At 42.1% G+C, this 21926-nt stretch overlaps 1 protein-coding gene and 1 long non-coding RNA gene across 5 annotated transcripts in view; both read right to left on the bottom strand.

Moving 5' to 3' along the window:
* Positions 1 to 21926, bottom strand: part of crybg1a (crystallin beta-gamma domain containing 1a) — a 56417-nt gene that overhangs the window by 21353 nt on the left and 13138 nt on the right. The window contains exons 2-4 of one of the 3 annotated variants that reach the window (XM_042071743.1): positions 6765 to 6849; positions 2034 to 2390; positions 990 to 1627 (exon numbers count right to left, since the gene is read on the bottom strand). In XM_042071743.1, coding sequence (XP_041927677.1) covers positions 990 to 1627; positions 2034 to 2390; positions 6765 to 6849 — 1080 coding nt within the window. Of the gene's footprint in view, positions 1 to 989; positions 1628 to 1901; positions 2391 to 3302; positions 3574 to 6764; positions 6850 to 21926 lie in introns of those variants that run through there. The other 2 variants (XM_042071742.1, XM_042071744.1) reach the window with 2 other exon arrangements.
* The window catches only part of LOC121692839, a 4463-nt gene continuing 1020 nt past the window's right edge, over positions 18484 to 21926 (bottom strand). Inside the window, exons 2-4 of one of the 2 annotated variants that reach the window (XR_006025358.1) lie at positions 21279 to 21366; positions 18823 to 18928; positions 18484 to 18741 (exon numbers count right to left, since the gene is read on the bottom strand). This is a non-coding gene — a long non-coding RNA (uncharacterized LOC121692839). The remainder of the gene's footprint in view (positions 18742 to 18822; positions 18929 to 21278; positions 21367 to 21926) is intronic. The other variant, XR_006025357.1, reaches the window with a different exon arrangement.

Here is a 21926-nt window from a genome sequence, read left to right as displayed (position 1 = left end):
CACTTTTTTATCTCACAACCCTTTACATAAATCCGACCAGAGAACTCAATGGGTGTGAAACCTGAGATAGCAGCTATCTGGCTGCTATTGTGTCCAGTTTGTTTGGTGTGTTTTCATTAGGGCCGATAAAGAGCAAGGCTGTGGTCACCTTGAGTCATGACGATGTGTGCAGCAGCGAACGCTTGCATGACTCAGACACTCCAGAAGGGAGAGCCACTCAAAAATAGCCCGACCACAGACTTCACTTAACGGCTCAACATACCAGCTCACTGCCCTCACTGCCTCTGGTACTGTACTTCCACAAACCTAACGGCCAGCCTGAGCCTCCCTACGCGTTTGGCTATAAATGCAGACACCCCTCCTCCTGTGTTGACAGTTTTGCCAGTAAATAAAACTATATCTACAGACATGACAAGTAAAAAAAGAGTCTCAAAATAATGGAATCCCAAGAAGGGGTTATACTACTAACAGCTCAATAGGTTTATTACAAGATATTGTAGATATTTATTTATTTATTACAAGATATTGATGCTATTTTTGTACTTATGTAGGAATTATTTCTTCTGTATTTGAAACTGCTGGCTGCAATGTTATTACTGAGGAATGCTGGTATTGCTACTAGACATAATGGATTCCAGCTGAAAAGGATGTGTATGCATTTTTGGCATAGCATTTTTGGTTAGATTGGAGAGGGCCATTGAGTAAATTTTGGTGCTAATAGAACAGGCTCTGTAGTCAATATTGCAGCAGGATCTGGTCTTTGTAAAGGGAACTGCACTTCATTGTTCACCACTATAAGAGGCCATGGGAACACAGGGCTCAGATTGCACTCTTCTCTCTCCTACAGTAACACACAAACACTCACAGACACAGACACAGAGACACATACACACACACACACACACACACACACACACACACACACACACACACACACAGTGATGTCCGTGGAGGTAAAGAGACAAACACACAGTAAAGCGGGTACTCACAGTTTTACTGACGTCTGTCCAGTCTCACTCCTTGGGTCAAGCTCTTGGGCTGTATGGTCAGTGTTGTCCACGCTGGCCTGGGGGCTCACAGACACACGCTTGGCGAACACCTTCTCTCTGTGGGAAAGCTTCACACTCCTGCGCTTCTCCTCTGTGCTCTGAGCCTCCTGCTGAGCGGCAGTTTGGTCCCCCTCCGGTGAGGGTGTGTGTGTGAGCAACTCCTCTTTTGAGCAGGGTGTGTGTGCAGTCTGCCGTGTTGAAGCAGGCACCTCTGGCTCAGGTGTTGGCGTCACACCTGACTGTGCTCCAACAGGTGCGGGAGGTGGGGTCAGCACAGGTGAGTCTGTGGAGGGACCCACCTCTTCACCCCGCGGCCCAGCCTGCGTGGGTGTGTGCGTCTGCGTGGGGGACAGAGGCTCCGCAGTGCTCAGCTTGCGGGGCTTCCGGCGCGCGGCGCCCTTCCTCCCCATGCCGTCACCTCCCTCTGTCTCGCACCCCTCCTCGTCCTCCTCGGTGATGGGGCCGGTGACACTCGAATTTCGGGACTTGGAACCGAGAGTCACGCCCACAAGAGCTGAGTAGTTGCTACGGTTACTGAGTGCAGGTATCACAACGGTCTTTTTCACAGGGGATTTGACCTAAGCAAGCACAAGAAGACGTAAAAGAAAATATTGAAGTTGTAAGGAGACACTTGAAATGGTGATGATATGAGTCGAGGAGGAAGAGGAGGAGTAAGAGGAGAGAGACAAGAACATGTTGTTTATTATCTTTAACACAGGAAGCTAAATATAATCAACAACAAAAGTCGAGGACGGAAAATCAACTGAAACATCTGAAACGTCTGAACATTCCAGCTCTAATGTGATTATGCCCTCTCTAAAGCTGTGCCAGCAGCTTTGAATGACCACCCACCTGACTGGGGCTTGTGATAGTGGCTTGAGCGGTCTGTGCTTTGCTGGGCTCTGATCCCTCTCTGCCTGCGGTCTTCTCCTGGTGCTCCTGGAGCTTCTTGTTCACCTCGTCCACCAGACTCCACTCGCTCACCTCAGGCTGGTCTGCCCCTGATCCTCTCCTGCTGCCTGGACCTTGCTCGTCCGCCTGGCCCTCCGGCAGATGCTCTGTGCTCTTCTCAATCTCGCTTTTCAGCTCGCACACATGCACCCCCCGGACGCTCTCGGTCTCGCTGCCCTCGGAGCAGTCCGCGAATGGGAGGTCGCCGCCGTCTTCGATGATGGAGGCGATGCTGCAGATGCTGGTGGCGTCGCTGAGGACCGAGGGGGTGGTCGCCCCGGCGCTGGGTGACCCCGGGCTGCTCTGGGAGGCACTGCGGCTCTTCTTCTTCTGAAGGCCCAAGAAACTGCCCAGACGCTTGAACACTCCTCCTTCCCTCTCCCCAGAGTTCTGGCATCACACAAACGGTTAGGAAGAGAGAGAGAGAGAGAATCAAAGTTAAGGGGGCAAAGTAGTTGAACTATGCAGAGAATCTACTGAGGAGCAACACATGAAAACACAGACACAGATACACACACTATGGGACTGAAAACAAAAGTCAACAAAAGTACCAGAGAGACTAGAACATCATTACTTTATGTTTGCCTGGGCATAATTGCTATATAAAAAGGCAGGAGATTAACTCAGCAACACTATCACCTTTTGCAAACCACTACAGTAGAACTGCCAACACAATAAAGATGAAGATGTAACAATGTAACAACCACTTCATACACGGTGTGCTGGTTTACAATAAGTTTAATATTTTCACTTATGAGTATTGCATTGTTATGATGAAGTTATACAACCTCAGTCGACCTGTGAAACACACCATGCCTGACCAGGTCAAGTCATATCAAAGCAAAAAGCCTTAGCGATAAACCAACGACATGTAGGTAAGCGAAAATAATATTTTATCACGCAAGCATATGTGAAAGAAATGGCCTTTACCTTAACACGAAGACCACAAATTCATGTTGTTTATTCTGAAATCAAAACCCCACTATTTCGCACAATCAATGAAATTCAAATGGCTCACAAGAGGCTAGTCCTTCCTTCCAATGCTAATTCAAATGGCTCACAAGAGGCTAGTCCTTCCTTCCAATGCTGAGTAGGCTATCGTTGTAGGGGATACTGCGTAAAGTTTGGTCAAGCATGCTCAAGTTTATGAGACGACATCCCAAATGCCCGCGTTTCCACGCCCCTCCCGTGGGCTACTCTGGTCGTCCCTTCTCAAGTCGAAACAGGATACTGGAGAACGCCAAAACGTTTTTAACCCTCGTAAGCGATGATGAGAAGAGAACAACTGAATTAGTTCCTTACCAGGCTGGCGTCGTGCCCTGTATCTAGAGACATGTTAGGAGACGTTAGGCTTTCTGTGTAGACAAAAAAAGTCAAGCCAAACTCTCAGGTCAATATCCGTTCCGCATTCTGTGCAGCTTCATTAGGCTAGTCCATTAAAACATAACGACTCCTCATTTCAGTCCATAAAAATGAAACATGAACTGTGTCTCGTCTCAAACACTAAACATTCTTGTTTTTTTACCAAATAAGATAAATCAAACTAGCCTACAGAAAATGCGGTCCAGCAGAACTTGTTGAGAGGCTTCGGAAGAATTGCAGCCAACCAACCTACCTCGGACACTGCTCTCTCTGCCTGAAATGTCAGATGCGCCTCAGGTAGAGCATAGTCTGTCTAGCCCATTCAGACATGTCTAAAAAACTGACTGACAAACATGCCACACCCTTTCTCTTATCATAGATGAATTACTCTTTGTAATAAAGTGCCCACACTCGCTCTAATACTATCATGTTCTTAGCCTACCTGGTTAATTTTTAACCTGGGAGTTTTAAAATATTAGTTATCTGCTGAAGACATAATAGTGGAATTTTATGTGATGCTTGGAACTATCACTTTATCATTTTGAAGATTAAAAACAATAGCAGATTGAGGTTAAAAACAAAAACAGATTTTCAGCAGGATGGCTCTTAGATCCTCATCAAATCCAAACTTTCCCTTACAAAAAAATGGGTCAGTCAAAACAGTTTTGGGACAATCAAAGTGCAGTTTTTCTGAAGTACAATGAAGTTCATGTCCAAAATATTGCATTTGTGCAGTGTAGAGCAGCAAATTGCAGTAAAGTGCAGTAGCCTACATGTTACATTACATTTAGCAGACACTTCTTGACCAAAGTGACTTACATATGTCAGCTATAATACAAGGGATCACATTGTCCCCGGAGTGCCTTGCTCAAGGGCACAACGGTGGAAGCCGGGAATTAAACCGACAACTTTCAGGCTACTGCACGCTAGCCCAGCCCCTTAAGCACTACACTACCACCGCACCCATGTATTGCAATGCAGTGTTTTCTTGTCCAAAGTACTTCAGTTCTTGCACTGCAAATAGTTCCTTCAAACTGCAGTTTTGATACTCAGAAAACAATATTTCCTATTATGTCTATGATATGAGTATGAGCCAATGGTCTCCTATCGTCAGTTTGCAGCCAAACATTAGATTATAAAACAAAATATGTTTTAACTCATTATTCTATTTCTACAAAATATCCTCATGTTATTTTCTACACACTGGGTGTAATTGTAGGGAATGAAGGGATGCAAATCAAAGACATCACAGTTCACTCCCCAGTGCAGTATGAACATACAAAGACAGTGCAGTGCGCACATGTAGATGGATTCAACCAGGCCAAAACAAAACCCAACCCAATGTCAGTCATATCACACTCAAATACCTTTACTCCGTCAATGAAGCCGCATACCATAAATGCCTACTTGACACTGAGAAAGCAATAGTGTCACTGGTTTGCAATGCTAATTGTCTGAGAAAGTACAGCTACATAAAGATAGTGTACCAAGATTTGTGCATTTGGACAATGCCTTATTTAGATAGCTGGGTGTTCTGAAGACTGCCATTCCCTGAGGTATAGCTTGCAGGCTACACCTCCAGAGTGCGGGCCATGCATGATGGTTGGGGATGCAATGAATCAATCCCATGCTCCCATTATTCTATGAACTGTAAAGGGGCTGTGCACGAAATGACAAAATTGTTTTCTGCAACAATAACAATAACTTATCGGAATGACCTCTTGACCTGTCAATCCCTTCACTCCTCTGATCTGTGTCGGTTAGAAGAAGTCGGCACTTAGAGCATCATCAGGTTTTGCACACAGACACAGCCTGGTGGACAATTCAGTGCTGACCGTGTGTACACACATTTCCCTGTAGCCATGTGTCCATGAGAAGGAAAGAACACGTTATCGTCTCATGTGGTATCAGTTGACGCAGCAAATCATCTCACAACAATGGAAGAGTGGCACATTCACGAGCCTGTGCAAACATTAATTGGGAACTTGCCATCTATTTATTCTGACAGGACAGCTTGTGGCAATTGTCAGGTACATTGGAACAGAACAATGGTGAATTTAGATTACAGCGCTCACAGGTTTTGATTCAGTATAAGTATATATACTCTTTTGATCCCTGCATTTACCCCAATCTGTGAATTAGTGAAACACACTCAGCACACACACACTAATCCCGGCGCAGTGAGCTGCCTGCAACAACAGCGGCGCTCGGGGAGCAGGGAGGGGTTAGGTGCCTTGCTCAAGGGCACTTCAGCCGTGCCTACTGGTCGGGGTTCGAACCGGCAACCCTCCGGTTACAAGTCCGAAGCGCTAACCAGTAGGCCACGGCTACCCCCAGACAACATCACCTCTCCAAAACTGGACCTTTAGTACTAAAGGTTCCTGACTCTGAGTCAGACCAGGTCTCCATCTCCAAAGCCAGTGAATGATCTGTGTTACAGTGACCTCTACAGATCGTCAAAGGAACCAGTGAATGATCTGTACCAGTGTGTGCCTATGGAACGCAAATCCCATCGATACAGTGACTGTGTTATTAGTCCAATTTTTAATTTGGCTTTTGTGAACACAGTTGGCAGACTCTGCCAAACAGTCTTGGTGCTGTGGCCCAGAGCCGGGATCCCTGCACCCCCAACATCCTGTTTGAGGTTACGTAACTACTTTTTGTTCCACCGCGCTCAATACAGTGAGAAAGCTAATGGGCTTTAAGGGAAAGACAGGGAGTCGAAGGCGTACGCATAAATCTGGAGCAAATTAATCAGGAATCTTATAATTGAATGAACTGATTCATTGCCATCTATTTTCAATACTGCTTCTGTGAATTTATGTTTAATAGAGTAAATCCATGACAAAGAAAGGTGTACAAAACAATCATACACTGATCCTACCAGTAAATGTTACAGTTATGATGCAACAGTCTAGTAATTTTATCTACCATAACAAAACCTTTGACTATATTGTTTGGTCTTCTACTGAAGTGTCTGTATTTACTTTTACTTTTGGCAATAACCAGACGATTTGGTAACAATATGAGAGACCAGACGATGTTGATAAACTGTTGATAATCCTTTTCCAGTCTCTGCAAGGGGGATTTTGGTTGGCAAGACATTGTTGCAACACAGCCTTCTACTGCCCCCTGCTGGTCAGTCTAAATCAGTCACTGTAATACAGCCAATATCTCCATGATAACAACCAAGCTACCCTTGCCCCACATATTACAAATCATCTTAGTTTTGACAGAGAATGAATATGGGACAGCTGCGCCAGCTAAAAAGCTATGCTTTATATATTCCTTCAAGAGTTTTAATAATATCTCACTGTATATTGTGAGTGCTAATACATTCTACTCAACACACATAGACTGGCTGAATAGGAAGGAGGAGTCTGGATTAGGAGGACGGCTCACCTTCTTGGACAGACGGGAGATATCCAGACTGAGGGTTGAGGAGGTCTCGGCATACATAAAGGAATTTTCATCATCATCTGCAAACCTGCAATAGCGTGTTTGAGAAAGATAGAGAAAGAGAGACATCGAGAGAAAGAGAGAGACAGAGACAGAGAGAAAGAGAGAGAGGTTATCACACTGCAAAATCTAATTATACAAGAAACAATGGCTACCCCTCTTAAGCTCACACATATAGGCTGGGTTTTAAAGCTGAGAAGAGATAGAAAAGTGGCCCTCCATTATTTTTAATGTGTGATATCAGAGACTTTATTAGATATCCTTAGTGACCATTACAACAGTCTTAGTATAACATGTTGACATCTACATACAATTTGTAGCTTGCAGAGGTCCCATTGTCAGTTTCATGAAAATTGATATCCTTTGATGTTGCTAATCACAGTAGGAGGTGATGCTATTTCTGTCCACAAGAGGGTGACAGACATTTGTAAATGAACCAGAGTCAGTTTTTACAATCAAGAATCAAGTTTGAATCCTCAAGACTCCTAATATGTCATACGTGTCCACCGCAGCTATGTGGTAAGTAGAATGATCCACCAGACCAGCCAACTACGGCAGGTTTGAAATAAAAGGACTGAAATATGCAACATCATGGCTGACTCCAGTAGATCACAAAAACACCCCTTAAACAACATATGTTTATAACCAAATATATCTGATATAATACTGCACCCAAACCTGTTGTGCTGGCATCAGTGTGGAGCACATAAGGAAGCTGCCAGTTAGCAAAACCTAGTAGAAAGTTTGTGACTTTCTTCATCAGAATAATCTACTAGACCCTATGCAGTCTGGTTTCAAGAGTGGTCATTCTACTGAAACTGCTCTTCTGTCTGTGACTGAAGCCTTGAGAGTAGCTAAGTCCTCTGCTCAGTCATCAGTATTAATTCTACTAGATTTATCTGCAGCCTTTGATACTGTTAACCATGACATTCTCCTATCTATACTATCTGAACTGGGAATTTCTGGAAAAGCTCTTGACTGGTTTGAATCTTACCTTAAAGGGCATTCTTTCAACGTGTCTTGGCAGGGACAGGTATCTAAGTCTCATGACCTCACCACAGGTGTGCCTCAGGGATCAGTATTAGGACCCTTGCTTTTCTCTATTTACACCACTTCCTTAGGTGATACCATTCGCTCCCATGGATTTGACTATCACTGTTATGCAGACGACACTCAACTTTACCTGTCTTTCCCACCTGATGACTCTAGTGTTTCCCACCGGATTTCTGCATGCCTTAAGGATATTTCAGCCTGGATGAAAGATCGGCACCTTCAGCTTAATCTCTCAAAAACAGAGTTTTTGGTGTTTCCAGCTAAAACAGCTATTCCCCAACAGATTAACATCCAGCTTGACTCAACTTCACTGACCCCAACTAGATCGGCACGAAACTTGGGCGTTGTAATTGATGACCGACTTAACTTCTCTGAGCATATAGCTTCTATTGCAAAATCATGTCGGTTTATGCTTTACAACATTAGGAAGATCAGACCTTATCTGACACAAGATTCCACACAACTTCTTGCTCAGACCATGGTCATCTCTAAGCTGGACTATTGTAATTCACTATTAGCTGGCTTACCCGCTTGTGTAACAAGATCATTACAGCTGATTCAAAATGCTGGAGCACGCCTGGTCTTCAATCAGCCAAAGAGGACACATGTAACTCCTCTCCTAGTTACTCTCCATTGGCTCCCTATAGTAGCCAGAATTAAATTTAAATCTCTCACTTTGGCCTATAGGACACTAACTAGATCTGCTCCTAGTTATTTTAATTCAATAATCAAGCCTTACATCCCCAACCGCCCACTGTGGTCTTCTGGTGAGCGTATGTTGTGTCGACCAGTCATGAAAACTGGGTCTAATTCCAGACTCTTTTCTTCAGTGGTTCCATGTTGGTGGAATGAACTGCCCAGTGCTCTCCGTTCCTGTGGTAGTTTTGGGTCGTTTAAGAGGGGTCTAAAGACATTCCTATTCAACATATACTTAGTTGTTTAAGCGCTTATGTGTTATGGTTTATATAATGTTGTTTTATTTTAATTGGGCTGTTAATTAATTTGACATTATTGTTTTATTATTGATATTCTCCTTAATGTAGTCTTAGCATGTCATTGTTTTTATATTATTGATTGAATTGACATTATTGTTTTATTATTGCCTTTCCCCTTTTTTACATTGCTTTTTATTAGGCTATTGCTTGAATTGATATTATTGTGTACTACAACCTTTGGACAAAGGCGTCTGCTAAATCCATAACCATAACCATAACCATAACCATATAATCTGAATAGTGTGCTTTTAAATCCACGTGGCCTAGAATTCTACAAGCAGCTGCTTTTGCATAATCTAATTTCCCTCGAAAACCCCAATTTTCCTCAGTTCTTTGTCATCAGTTCCCTTCTAAAAAACACTTCAAACAACACATTTCAAATAGGACCAGCCTGATACTATTGGTTCCCCGTCGCCACGCCTCTGAGCCACACCCGACAACAGTTGGAACTGGGTTAGTGACTGCAATAGGATGCAACTGGTCAGCTTGAATTAAACATCATCTAACGTCTACATCAAATACTGTATGTAGGCCTAAAGGCTATGCACTCTGTTCACAAACAAAAAACAATAACAACACTACATTTCATTATACTTCATTTCACATCAGTAAATACTATGATGTGCTCACCGTCACCTCAGCCGATAACAACAGATAATAATATATCATCTGATCATATTATCTGAACATCACCATCTGTGCTAATCCAATGCACTATATTATTAATGCAGAGTATACCACAGGCATGGCATGTAACATTTATCTTTCTATTATGACATTTTTACGTGTTTCTACCACGGCATCATGTCTGAAGCATGCCAGGGAATAGCTTGCTGTTGGCTACACCTCTCTGATGGGAAAGCATCAGACTACAGGTACGACCATATAGCCAAACAATTCTGTTTTCAACATTCCCTGAACACAACATTGGTATATAAAGTGTACACATCACATGGCACAATATATACAATGCTACAGAAAGTGTTATAATAGCTCATAGTCCCTTTGTAATTGAAATGACTATTTTTGCCAAAATATAATCAAGCTGTTCAGATAATGCTGACATTTATCAATTCACCAATTCATGCATTCGCCATTGATGTGAAATCCCCACATGTGTACTGTGAGTGCACACTCAGGTGTTATTGAGAGTGGAGACGTGCATACCAGTGAGCCATGGCTCTGAGCAGTCATGCAGAAGAGGTGCTGAGCCAGGAACATGCAGCAACAAAGCTGCTGGCTGATTCACCGACATACCGGCGCGCAGATGTGCATGCATTCTTCACAGTGGAATCAAATTGGAGCTAACACACACAAAGCCACTGCTTGATGGTGTTTACTGGATGCATAGCAACATCACAACATGCCTGGTGCACTGTGCAAACCAACCAGGATGACCTTTGAATTTTTTAAAGCATTCTGATCAATCCAGCATGAGCTTCATAAAGCAAGGGAAAATGAAAATGGACAGTGGAACGGAACAGAATGGCAAAAACAACATAAGCCAGAATGTCTAAATTTAACCATAAAATTGAAACCATAAAAAAGTTTGGGAGGTTATGGGAGAGAGAGAGAGAGAGAGAGAGAGAGAGAGCAGCGTGAGTTCTGTGGCAGTTAGGCCCTCTGGCTGGGTATAACATGCAAGACAAAACTTGTCTAGCTTGACATGCCAGGTGATGTAATCCAATCAAATGCCACACTGACAGAACATGTGTTATTTGAATTATTATTAGAATTGATGCTTCCATGTGGTTGGCATGTGACTAGCAGTTGAGGGAGAGAGAGAGAGAGAGAGAGAGAGCTATGGTTCGCACACCCACCCACCCTCACCCCCGTAAAAACAAATTCACGCGTGTACAATATTTGTCCGTTTCCCGGTTTTAGGTCCTTGCATTGCAAAAAAAGTAGCCTACATAGCATAACAATATCCACATGCAATAATACAACAACAACGTCTACGATGACCTATTCATTTGGACAAATTGATACAGCCCTATAGCTAAAGTTACCTTTAGTTTTGTTCTAGCGTACCGTGACGTCTGGCTTTAAACAGCTGTAATGCAGCCTACCTTGTTCTTGCCCATCTGGAATAACTCCTCTAGCTTTGCTGCCTCCATCCTTTCTGTTTTCGTTGTTTAAACTTGTGATATCCATGATGAGTAGAATATGAGTTAGTGAATTAGCTCAACATTGTGTGCTGATAACCATATATAGATAGCCGAGTAAAAGAAAACAACAAGTAGCCTAGTTGTGCCTGCGTGCGTATTCTGTCTCCTGCTCAAACAAAATGTGTGCGCGTTAATTTTGATGTGTTCACTAACTTTACGCGATAGAAAATTGTAAATAGCCTGATGGCATGCAGCTAATGGGATGCTGTGCATAGTTGGGAAGGTATGGTGGGCCAATTTGGTGTGATACACATTACACACACACAAGGGAAGTTTTCTCTCGTTGTTGAGGAACTGACGTGCGGGCCGTTCCAAATCATCGTGCGGGCATGGCCCGCGGGCCGTATGTTTGAAGCCCCTGGACTAGGCGCTTAAATAAGATGGATGATTTCTACTGCTTGAGTTTTGAATCAATCTGGCAGATAAGATCTGGATGCGTGATCTCCATGGTAGCACATCAGTGGTTTATCAAAATAGGGGTATCACTCATCAAGAAGAATACAAGTGTGCACATGTTAGTAGTTTAACAGGAATCACACGCTCACATAGCACAGACACACACACACACAGCACAGACACACAAATAAAAGGATCCAAAACATGCAACTGAATAGAGTCTGTGTGAATTGGAATAAGGGCTGGAGTGGACCCAGCAGATGACTCAGAAGCGCCACAGTGTTTGTAGCTGAAGGCGTTAATGCAAGAAACGGATGGAGTCGGAGGTAAACACACCAGTATGACACTAAGCCAAACGCAAACACACTCACAGAAAACACATCGTGTGTGAGTTAATTGTTCGCTTAAAATCGAATCGTGCAATGTTTCACAAGAGGTTTCACAGTTATGCAAATACACTTGGGCACATAGCAACACATGCATGCACACAGAGGCACCTCTCTGTATGCCATTAAGACCCAATGTGTTGTGAAATGTATGGAAAGGCGGGCACATTCTTCCTTCAGGGACTTTGGCTCTCTCCAGAAGGCTGTGGTATACAATAGCTAACCTAGCTGTTGCACAACCAGCAAGAATCTCAATTAGGTTGTGGCCTTCTAGGCGAAACAACTGACTGTTTGGATTTTTGTATCTATACTCAAACATTGCATACTTTTTGGTGCACGTTTAAAGCGAATGTTATCACTCATTGTATTTGTTCATTCTACTACACATGATGTCATTGAAATGGCTTAACTTCACAGGGGTGGCTGAACAAGACAGGGATGCTCAAAGCTAAATTGTACGCTTTACCACTGCAGGCATGCAGCATGCTGTAGTCATGTAAATAAAAAAAGTTTTTGTTCTGGGTACAGAAAAATGAAGCAACTGCAACCATTAATCCAAGACTCTCCCTCTCTCTCTTTATCTCTCTCTCTCTTTCCTTCTCTCTATTCTTCCCACTTTAAACCCTCATGACCTCTTAACTATTGATAAGCTCATTTATAAGCATACACATAGGCAGGCAAACATCCCAACACCAGACCAGCCTTCCTCTTAATGCTGTGCAGAGAGCAAAAGCCACTGGCTGCAAAAGCCAAGATCATTCCCATAACCAGCCACTCCTCTGTTGTAACACACAGCCCGGACAACAACTTCTCTGTTTGAGCTCTTAGGAAATAAAGTTCCCTGTGCCCCGAGGACTCAGCTATGAAGTCTGTGAAAAGATGAATAGACTCCTGCTCGTATTCAAAGCAGGGTACAATGCCTCTGCTCTGGAGAGAGAGGGAGCGTGCAAACGGGCACTCATTTGTAAACATGGCAAACTCTGTAGAGAGAATGACAAACTGTGTGTATGTGAGGATCTCTCTCTCTCTCTCTCGCTCTCTCTCTCTCTCTCTCTCTCTCTTTCTGTGTGTGTGTATATGCAACTATGTGTTCTCTTGAGTGTGTGACCTCCATACATGCATACTTGTGTGTATGTGTGTGTGTGTGCAGCATAGGTTTTAGGGTATTTGCCAAACATATTTTCTCTCCCCACCCCTCAATATATCAATCTGCCATTCTTAAATCTCACAGAACAAGATCCCACAATAATGGGACTACCTTTAAGCTAAGTATTTTTTGTCGACTGTGAACACATTGCCTGTGTTTATGTGTGTCAGTGACTCAGTTTATGTGTCAGTGACTCAGGTCTTTAAACTGACCATAATTGTGGGATTTAACCCTAAGAGCTCATTATCTGATCAAAAACCAGTTAAACACACACACACACACACACACACACACACACACACACACACGGAGACACACACAGAATCACTAAGAATTCCAGGGCTTGTCCTTCCATGGTTACTGAACCAGAGCTAAGTAGCATAGCACATAACCAGGGTACAAATTACAGGGCACTTTTAGCCTCCCATGTAAGACTTTCACTCTCCTTAAGAAGGCAGAAGTAAAAGTTTGTGCATCTACTCCAATGTGTAGTACTGTCAAAACTAAGTTTGTGTATACTTTGTGTATACCCCATTGCCATAGCATATTTCACAATTAGACCCTAACCATCCATTCCTGTTCAGCAAAGTACACATTGTAATAATTAAAATAAGTTCAATGTGATATGCTGGTTGCATAACTTTCTCTTACTCAGTGGAAATAAGTTTTATTGCATACACATGTATGCAATAAAAGAGCAGGTACAGTAGGTCTTTAGATTTACAGTCAGAGCTGGTCTGGCCTGTTCTTGTGCTACCGTTTTTTCTGATTTTAGAGCAGTCAAATATGTGTTCATGTGTGTCTGTGCCTTTCTGTGGGTTTGCATGTGTGAATCTGTCTGTCTGTCTGTCTGTGTGTGTGTGATCGAGAGAGAGAGACAACAAGAGAGACAGCCAGGAAGAAAGAAAAAAAAAAGCATTAATGAGTGAGGAAAAACAGCACAGCATAATAACATACCATTGTCTAGTCTATTGCTTGTCTATCAACTAGAGTGCATCATGAGGGGTTGCTAACTGATAACTACCTTGAAGTGTCACTTTGATAAGCAGGTGTTGACAGATATGTAACCGTGTAGACTCTAAAGGGTTAAAGGGCAGTACGGTTAATACGGTTGAGGACCCGAATGTGTCTAACTGGCATTTTGTTCCATTTTTCCCTCTCTCTTCAACCAACCATTCCTAACACCCCACATTCCCTTCCATGTCTGTAAACCTCTGCATCTCTTCACGTAAACCCAAAGAAGCATATAGACAAGGATTGTGCAGATATATTCAGGGTCATCTTTGTGCTATCTTGCGGCTCTGGCTGCTTCTGTTTGCTCCTGTTTGTTTGTCCGTCTCTGTCTCTCTTGCAGGGTGGAGCTATGGCACAGGTGCCTGTAATATCCTCCTGATTGCGGTCTAGATGCTAAGGGGCTCTACCTGGCTGGGGTTCAGCGTCCCCTCTCTCCTTGCCAGCACTCTGTATGTGTGTGTGTGTGTGTGTGTGTGTGTGTGTGTTGTCTTGGTTTGGATTTTAGCACAATCCCATAATAACCCTTCATAATAACCCTGGATCTGCACCTTGGTTTGTCAGTTCAGTCACAAGAACACATTTTCATTTGTCCACAGGTCAGGCGCTTCTCAGCCAGTCAAGGCACTTACAATCTTAAAGGAATGTCAACTTTTTGGGAAATTCAGTTATTTGCCACCTACACCAGACTTGGATGAAAGGATACATACCCTTCTCTATTCTGTTTGAGGCAATAACCCAGTCTGACACCATGTGTTCCTTTCAGTGTTAGTATATGGGTGTGGAAGTTTATTTTGGAACGAAAGGTGGTGTTAATGGTCTTTTACTTCTTTTTTCAGGTTAATCATTGACCTGACCAAATTAACAATATGTTCCAGACAGACTGTCTTTTAAGGATATGTTTTCCTTATTATTCATCTTTGTCTTTATCATTCTCAATAATAACTGCAGCATGTCAAACGTGAGAAAATATTTATGCTTTATGATCATTCATGGCACAAAAAAACTGTTGATTCTCAGCATTTTTAATCAAAATGATGATAGACTGATTTCTGATTTTGCGTCTTTCTCATACCTCACAAATAATACACTAACCCTACATCCTAATGGTGCACACTCTAGGCACACATCCACTGGCACCCAAAGTCTCTTTTCATAATCAACACACACACACACACACACTACCAGTCAAAAGTTTGGGGTCACTTAGAAATTTCTAATTTAGGAATTACATAATTGCAAAAGGGTTATCCAATGTTCTATCAGTTAGCCTTTTAAAATGATATCAGATTAGCAAACACAATGTGCCTTTGCAACATTGGATGAATGGTTGCTGATAATGGGCAATGTAGATATTGCATTAAATATCAGACATTTCTTTCTACAACAGTCGATAACCCTTTTGCAATTATGTAAGCACATAATGTAATCTGAAAACTGCTGCCCTGATTAAAAAAAAAACAATGCAACTGATCTCAGCTGGTATCCTGTCTATAATGGAGAGAAATGGAAATTCCTAAGTGATCCCAAACTTTTGACCAGTAGTGTACACATATACACACACACTCACACACACACACACTCACACTCACACACACACACACACACTCACACACACACACACACTGTGACAGCCATGTGTCCCTCACACTGAGATCCCAACCCTTCATGCATCAGTAATTTGTAGCACGCACGCACACACACACACACACACACACACACACACACACACACACACACACACACACACACACACACACACACACTGTGACAGCCATGTGTCCCTCACGCTGAGATCCCAACCCTCACATGCTCTCACATCAAGTCAGGTGCACACTCATGATCTCATCTCTATCAAACACTCCCTTCACTGCACAGCAATCATTCTCCATTCTCTCGACGATCCCTCAGCGTTCCATTCACTCGTTCCATTCACAACCAGAAGCCCACATCCCCAAGATATTTTCTTTTTCTGGTATTAATGCATTTGTTCAAATGTCAATTTGGTGTTGGTCTCCCATTCATATTGGGCCAACGTGAGCCTGGGTCATAACACACACACACACACACACACAGCATGCTGCTACAAACAGCACATCTCTGCATAGCCTCCCAACTTCTACTACTAGGGTGTGCAAAGATAATAGATGATAAAATAACCCAGGGAGGGTATGAACACTACATTTTACTGCAACCTAAACAGCAAACTAAATAAATAAGGAACCAATTCAACTCAACTGGTGTATGGGTATGTGGGTGTGTATGAGTATGTCCGTTAATGTGTACGAGCTGTGTGGTTTGAGTAGGCTTTCAAATAGGGTAGTAACGGTCCTTTCACATTTCAGTTTAAGCTGTGTACATATTTGAACAAACAACACACCCTGTCCATGGGGGTAAGAAGGATATCACCCTTAGGTGCTGAGTAGCACACTCTCTCTCACACACACACACACACACACACACACACACACAGCATGCTGCTACAAACAGCTACATTCTCCCAGACTCACACACTCTCTCTCACACACACACACACACATTGCTGCTACAAACAGCTACACTATCCCATACTCACACACACACACAGCATGCTGCTACAAACAGCTACATTCTCCCAGACTCACACACACACACACACACACAGCATGCTGCTACAAACAGCTACATTCTCCCAAACACACACACACACACACACACACACACACACACAGCATGCTGCTACAAACAGCTACATCCTCCCAGACTCACACACACACACACACACACACATACTGTAGCATGCTGCTACAAACAGCTACATTCTCCCAGACTCACACACACACACACACATACTGTAGCATGCTGCTACAAACAGCTACATTCTCCCAGACTCTTCCTTGATACTCGGCCCCACCCTGTCGCCCCACGTCAACCAGAGGGCGTTCAGTTCATCAGCTCCACTACATTGGACACAGTATGTACATAAGGCAGAACTCATCTGTGCTAATTAGGTTTATTGATGCTTCCAAGGCCCTTGACAGAGTCAATCACCACAAGCCATTTGAAAAACTGAGCCAAAGGGGTGCCCCTGACAGCATTACCAGAATCCTGGCTTACGTATTGGTATGCCAACCAGATGACTTCTGCTGTGCAAAGAAAGTGTTCATGAAGACCAAGTGGATCCCAGTTTCCTTAAGCAGGTCAAAGCAATCGAGAAAAACTGTAATGTATGTTGTATGCCATGTCTGTCTTCTGAATGGATCTTGAGTCTGGCAATAAAAGTGGATAATGATGATGGTGATGATTACGTACACTCTTAGAACTGGAGGGGCCTAAAGGAACCTTTCAGGGTTCCTCACAATTGCCACTGTGGAGGAACCTTTTCTGTTCAGAGGTTCCTCAAGGAACCTTTTGAAAAGGGTTCTTCAAAGAGCCCTTTAAGTTTTTTGAGTTTTTTATTATTATTACTATTACTATTATTATTGTTAGATGTATTATTATTATTATTATTATTATTACCATTAAAAGTGATACTACTGACATTGCACAAATGTATAATCATAGATTTTATTGATTAATAAATATTGATAAATCATTCATTACAGTGTTACATTTGTAATAAATAAACCATATTACATTTGTAATAATAAATAATATGACATCATATAGATATATCATACAATATGAAGTAGTGATGTACATACAATTATCAGACCAGATGCCATACAGACCTATTATAGCTACATATTATATATATTATTATATTATATATATATATATATATATATATATATATATATATATATATATATATATATATGTACATTTTATACACACACACACATGTGGGTTGTATTAAGATCGTCTTGGTAGGGTATAGGTCTAATTGAGTGCCTGTCACTTTAAGACGTTTGAGGGAACCCTTGCAATTGTAACACAGTTGAAAGGCTGCTGATGTGTGGATGCAATTCATAACGTTTTCTACATAGTTAAAATAAAGGTTCGTACTTCTCCTTGTGACAAGCACTTTTGAATTTTGGAAAACACTTTTCCATTTACATTGGGATTTTGCAAACATTCAGTGTCAGAGTCAATAAAATGAGCCCTTCAACGACATTGACAAGCAGCAGTAAGTAGGCTAAGCATGCTAAATTCGACATCCAAACAGTATTCTAACGTTAGCTTTGAGATACTGCTTGATTTCATAACTTAGTAGGCTACATTGAAGAGACTAAACTATGTTGTGATAAGACCTTAGCAGAGTTCACTTCAATGCAGCAGTTTTGAACAAATTTGTCACGATGCTAAGCGGATTTAATAGCAATTTAGCCAGACGTCTTCTATGCAATGCTTCTATGTGGCAACAACAATCCTTCAACAATCGTGAATATTTTGTTAAATGCACATGCAGAGGAGTGGGGCAGCGGGCTACGAGAGAGAGCGGGGCGGGGCAAGAAAAGGCTGCGTGCGTAAAAAGTGCAGCTCAATGGCAATGCAAGGATTTGACCTTATATTTAAATTAAATTAAATTAAACATAGAATATTGATCTGTGGCGGCCGATTTTTATTTCGTGGCACCCCGCCACCGATTAGTCAATGTATGGGAAACACTGTGTGGTATTCTATGTAGAACACGAAATAAATTGACATCAAAGTTGCAAGCCCGAGGGTGATGTCATCAACTTTGCGGGTGAGGATATCTGTGTAGTCCAGACGCACACCAAACGTAGCCTCCAAGAAGGAGTTTCCGGTAATGATTAGTACCGGCATTGGAACCTCTGGGTCCTAGGGCAGAACAAAAAATGTTATAGGAAACTGCTGAGACGAATCAAGACAGCATTTTGACCTACTGACAATAAACCATACCTTGTTGATGAAATAAATGGCATTGGGCCATTGCTACAATTCCCATTCCTGACATAATGCTGCGATCAACGTCAACATCAAGCTGGTGGTTTGTTTCTGCAAGAAGCTTATAATAACACACAAAAACACACAAATAAATATATGAAATACGTGCATAAATAATAGATAATTATTGCATATATTATGATGTCTCATTTGCACGTTTTAGAAAACTTTCAAAATTTGGAATACCCCATATGGATAGCATGGAACCATCGTTTTTCGTTTTGATCTGTAGCCCCCCCGCTGGACTGCACCCCCCGAAAGGAGGGTAGGGCAGACACAGTTTTCTGTGAATATCTCGAGAACCGTAGGGTTTAGGAGGACCATTTTTTTTTAGTATGTTGATCTCAAAGGGCCATGTCAACCCATTCCATAACCACTCATTTCATGTATAGCGCCACCTAGTTAAACACAAAAAAGTAAAAATGAGGTGTTGTAATCACAGGTATCTGTGACCTAACATAGTCAAAACTGCACGAAATTTGAATCATTATGACACCCTCTGAATGCACGCCAAGTTTCGTGGAATTCCGTTCATGGGGGGCCACACAATAAATTAATTTATTACACCAACTGGCCTGTAGGTGGCCTGAGACAGTTTTCTGTGAATATCTCGAGAACCGTAGGGCCTAGGACAGGGGTGGGCAAACTGCGGCCCGCGGGCCGAATCCGGCCCGCCAAGCACTTTCATCCGGCCCGCCGAGCATTTCATTTAGTTATCAGGCTGCTCGCTATTTTTTTCCTGCGATAGAGACGACGTTGGTTAGCTTTACTGCAAACTGCTTTTCACTCTTCTTAGATAACGTTTACAATGTCAATGTCAAAACATCACGTTAAATAGAGATAACATAATTTTAAACTAAGTTAACTCTTAGTTATCTCCTTTGCAGCAGATCTAACGTGAACATTATGCAATCCATTTAATTGGGAACGCGTCTGCACTCACGAGAGGGAGAGAGAGCCGCAGGTTCCAGCTGGCTTGTGATTGTTGATAATTGATATCTCCTTCTTATAAGAAAGTTTTAAAAGGAAATCATGAAGGCAACAGTAGTTCCCACTACTGACCATTTAAAAACTGTGAGAGGGCCCAGCCGTAGGTACAGCACTAGCCATAGTGGAGCAGGCAGAAGATCATTGAGAAATAAACGTGAATTAAAGCGACTGTCTTAAAGCGACAGTGCACAATTTATAAATTTGTTAAACAGCATAAAATTAGCAGTATTTTTAAGCAATTAATATTTTAAAACAAATACTTTTCATACTAAATTATAGGTTATAAAAAATGTATTTTTTTATGCGTGTGCCGTTGGGGAGGGGGGGGGGGGGGGGGGTGTTGTTGTGCGGCCCGCCGGCCAATTTTCAAAACCCAATGTGGCCCTTGAGCCAAAAAGTTTGCCCACCCCTGGCCTTTTTTTTGTATGTTGGTCTTAAGGGGGCATGTCAACCCATCCCATTACCACTTATTTCATGTATAGCGCCACCTAGTTAAAAATTAAAAAGCAAAAAATTAGGTGTCTTTTCATCACAATATCTCTGGCTGACATGGTCAAAACTGCACAAAATTGAAAGTGTAGGATCATTATGACACCCTCCGAATGCATGTCAAATTTTGTGAACTTTCGTTCATGGGGGGCCTTACAATAAAATAATTTATGTGTACGTGTATTTAGTGACCGTACACCAACAAGGATTCCCGGGACACTGAAAGACCGGGGTACACGAAACTTGGTGGGCATGTAACCCCACATGGATAGCAGGGAATCATCGTTTTCAGTTTTGATCTGTAGTCCCCCCGCTGTACTGGACCCCAGTGCACACATGTGCATAAACAGATACACACGCACACACATACATTCACAGTAATCATACGTATGACACATACTCACACAGTAGACATACTGTATGTACGCATGCATGCACATGCACAAACACACATACACAGGCAAACACACAAGCACGGACACATACACGCACACACACACACACACACACACACATAAACATAAACGTGTGCACGCACACATGCACACAATTCAAGAATTTCTCAGAATTATGAACAGGCAAGATGGGGGTGGGGTTGTATAAAATTAATTTTACATGTGAAATCTATGAACTAATCATGTTTTGGTACTTGTTGTCTAGCAGATACCAGTGAGAATTGAGTGTGGATAATGCAATTTAGTGAGACAGTTAGAATCATATAGGCCTTTCAGCGTGATTAATTTTTGTGGAAAAAATGTGCTGGACTGGGCGGCGGTCATATTTTGTACCGCTCTGCGGTACGTCTAGTTTTTAAAAAACATTTTATGCCACGATTCCTGTTTAATAAGAAAATAAACAATGCTTACCTATATAAAAAATTGTGATGCTCTTACAAAAACTACAAATTACGAGGATTAACAAGTAAGACTTACATAGCCTTTCCCTGTGCGATCCCGGAGGAAATTGTACTTTGCAACCAGCGCAGAACAACTGTCGTTATACATTTTACTTGAGGGATACCTGCAAAACGCAAATAGGATTAAGTTAGTACATTTAGCGAGCTAGCATTTGTGGGTTTCCTATTGGGTTTAATAGCACGCAAGGTAACGTTCACTTTAAGAGCTATCTAAACATGTTTCCAAATGTAGTTACCTAGAGGTTTAACATTCACAATATAGCCTACTTCATCCCAATCTTAAACTCTTACACACGTGAACATCTTGGTAATATTTAAAATGCTGTCTGACGACAGGTAAACAAAAAAACCTTATGGCTAGCGATACAACTGTAACTTTATGGCTAGCATTGTGGAGCCAAAGTGTAACTTTAATAGTAGGCTATAATGGGCTCAATAAAGATATAACTTTGTAAACCGAATGAGAAGTAAAACTAGAAATCTTATCTCAATGTCATTCAAATGAATTTCATTACTAGCTAATAAATATGCAACTAACAATCAATAAAACAATGACCAGGAATTGCTAGCGGTAAAATGATACGTTAGCCATCAAAGACCTAAACTGTAAACGTAGCCTAAACACCGCGACGCTTTGAAAACACTTGAATGGGCTCACCATGTA

This window comes from Alosa sapidissima, chromosome 19 (genome assembly GCF_018492685.1).
Source record: "Alosa sapidissima isolate fAloSap1 chromosome 19, fAloSap1.pri, whole genome shotgun sequence".
NCBI classification, from domain to species: Eukaryota; Metazoa; Chordata; class Actinopteri; order Clupeiformes; family Clupeidae; genus Alosa; species Alosa sapidissima.
Note: the sequence above shows the minus strand (reverse complement) of the source record. Positions and strands in the feature narration are given on the sequence as shown.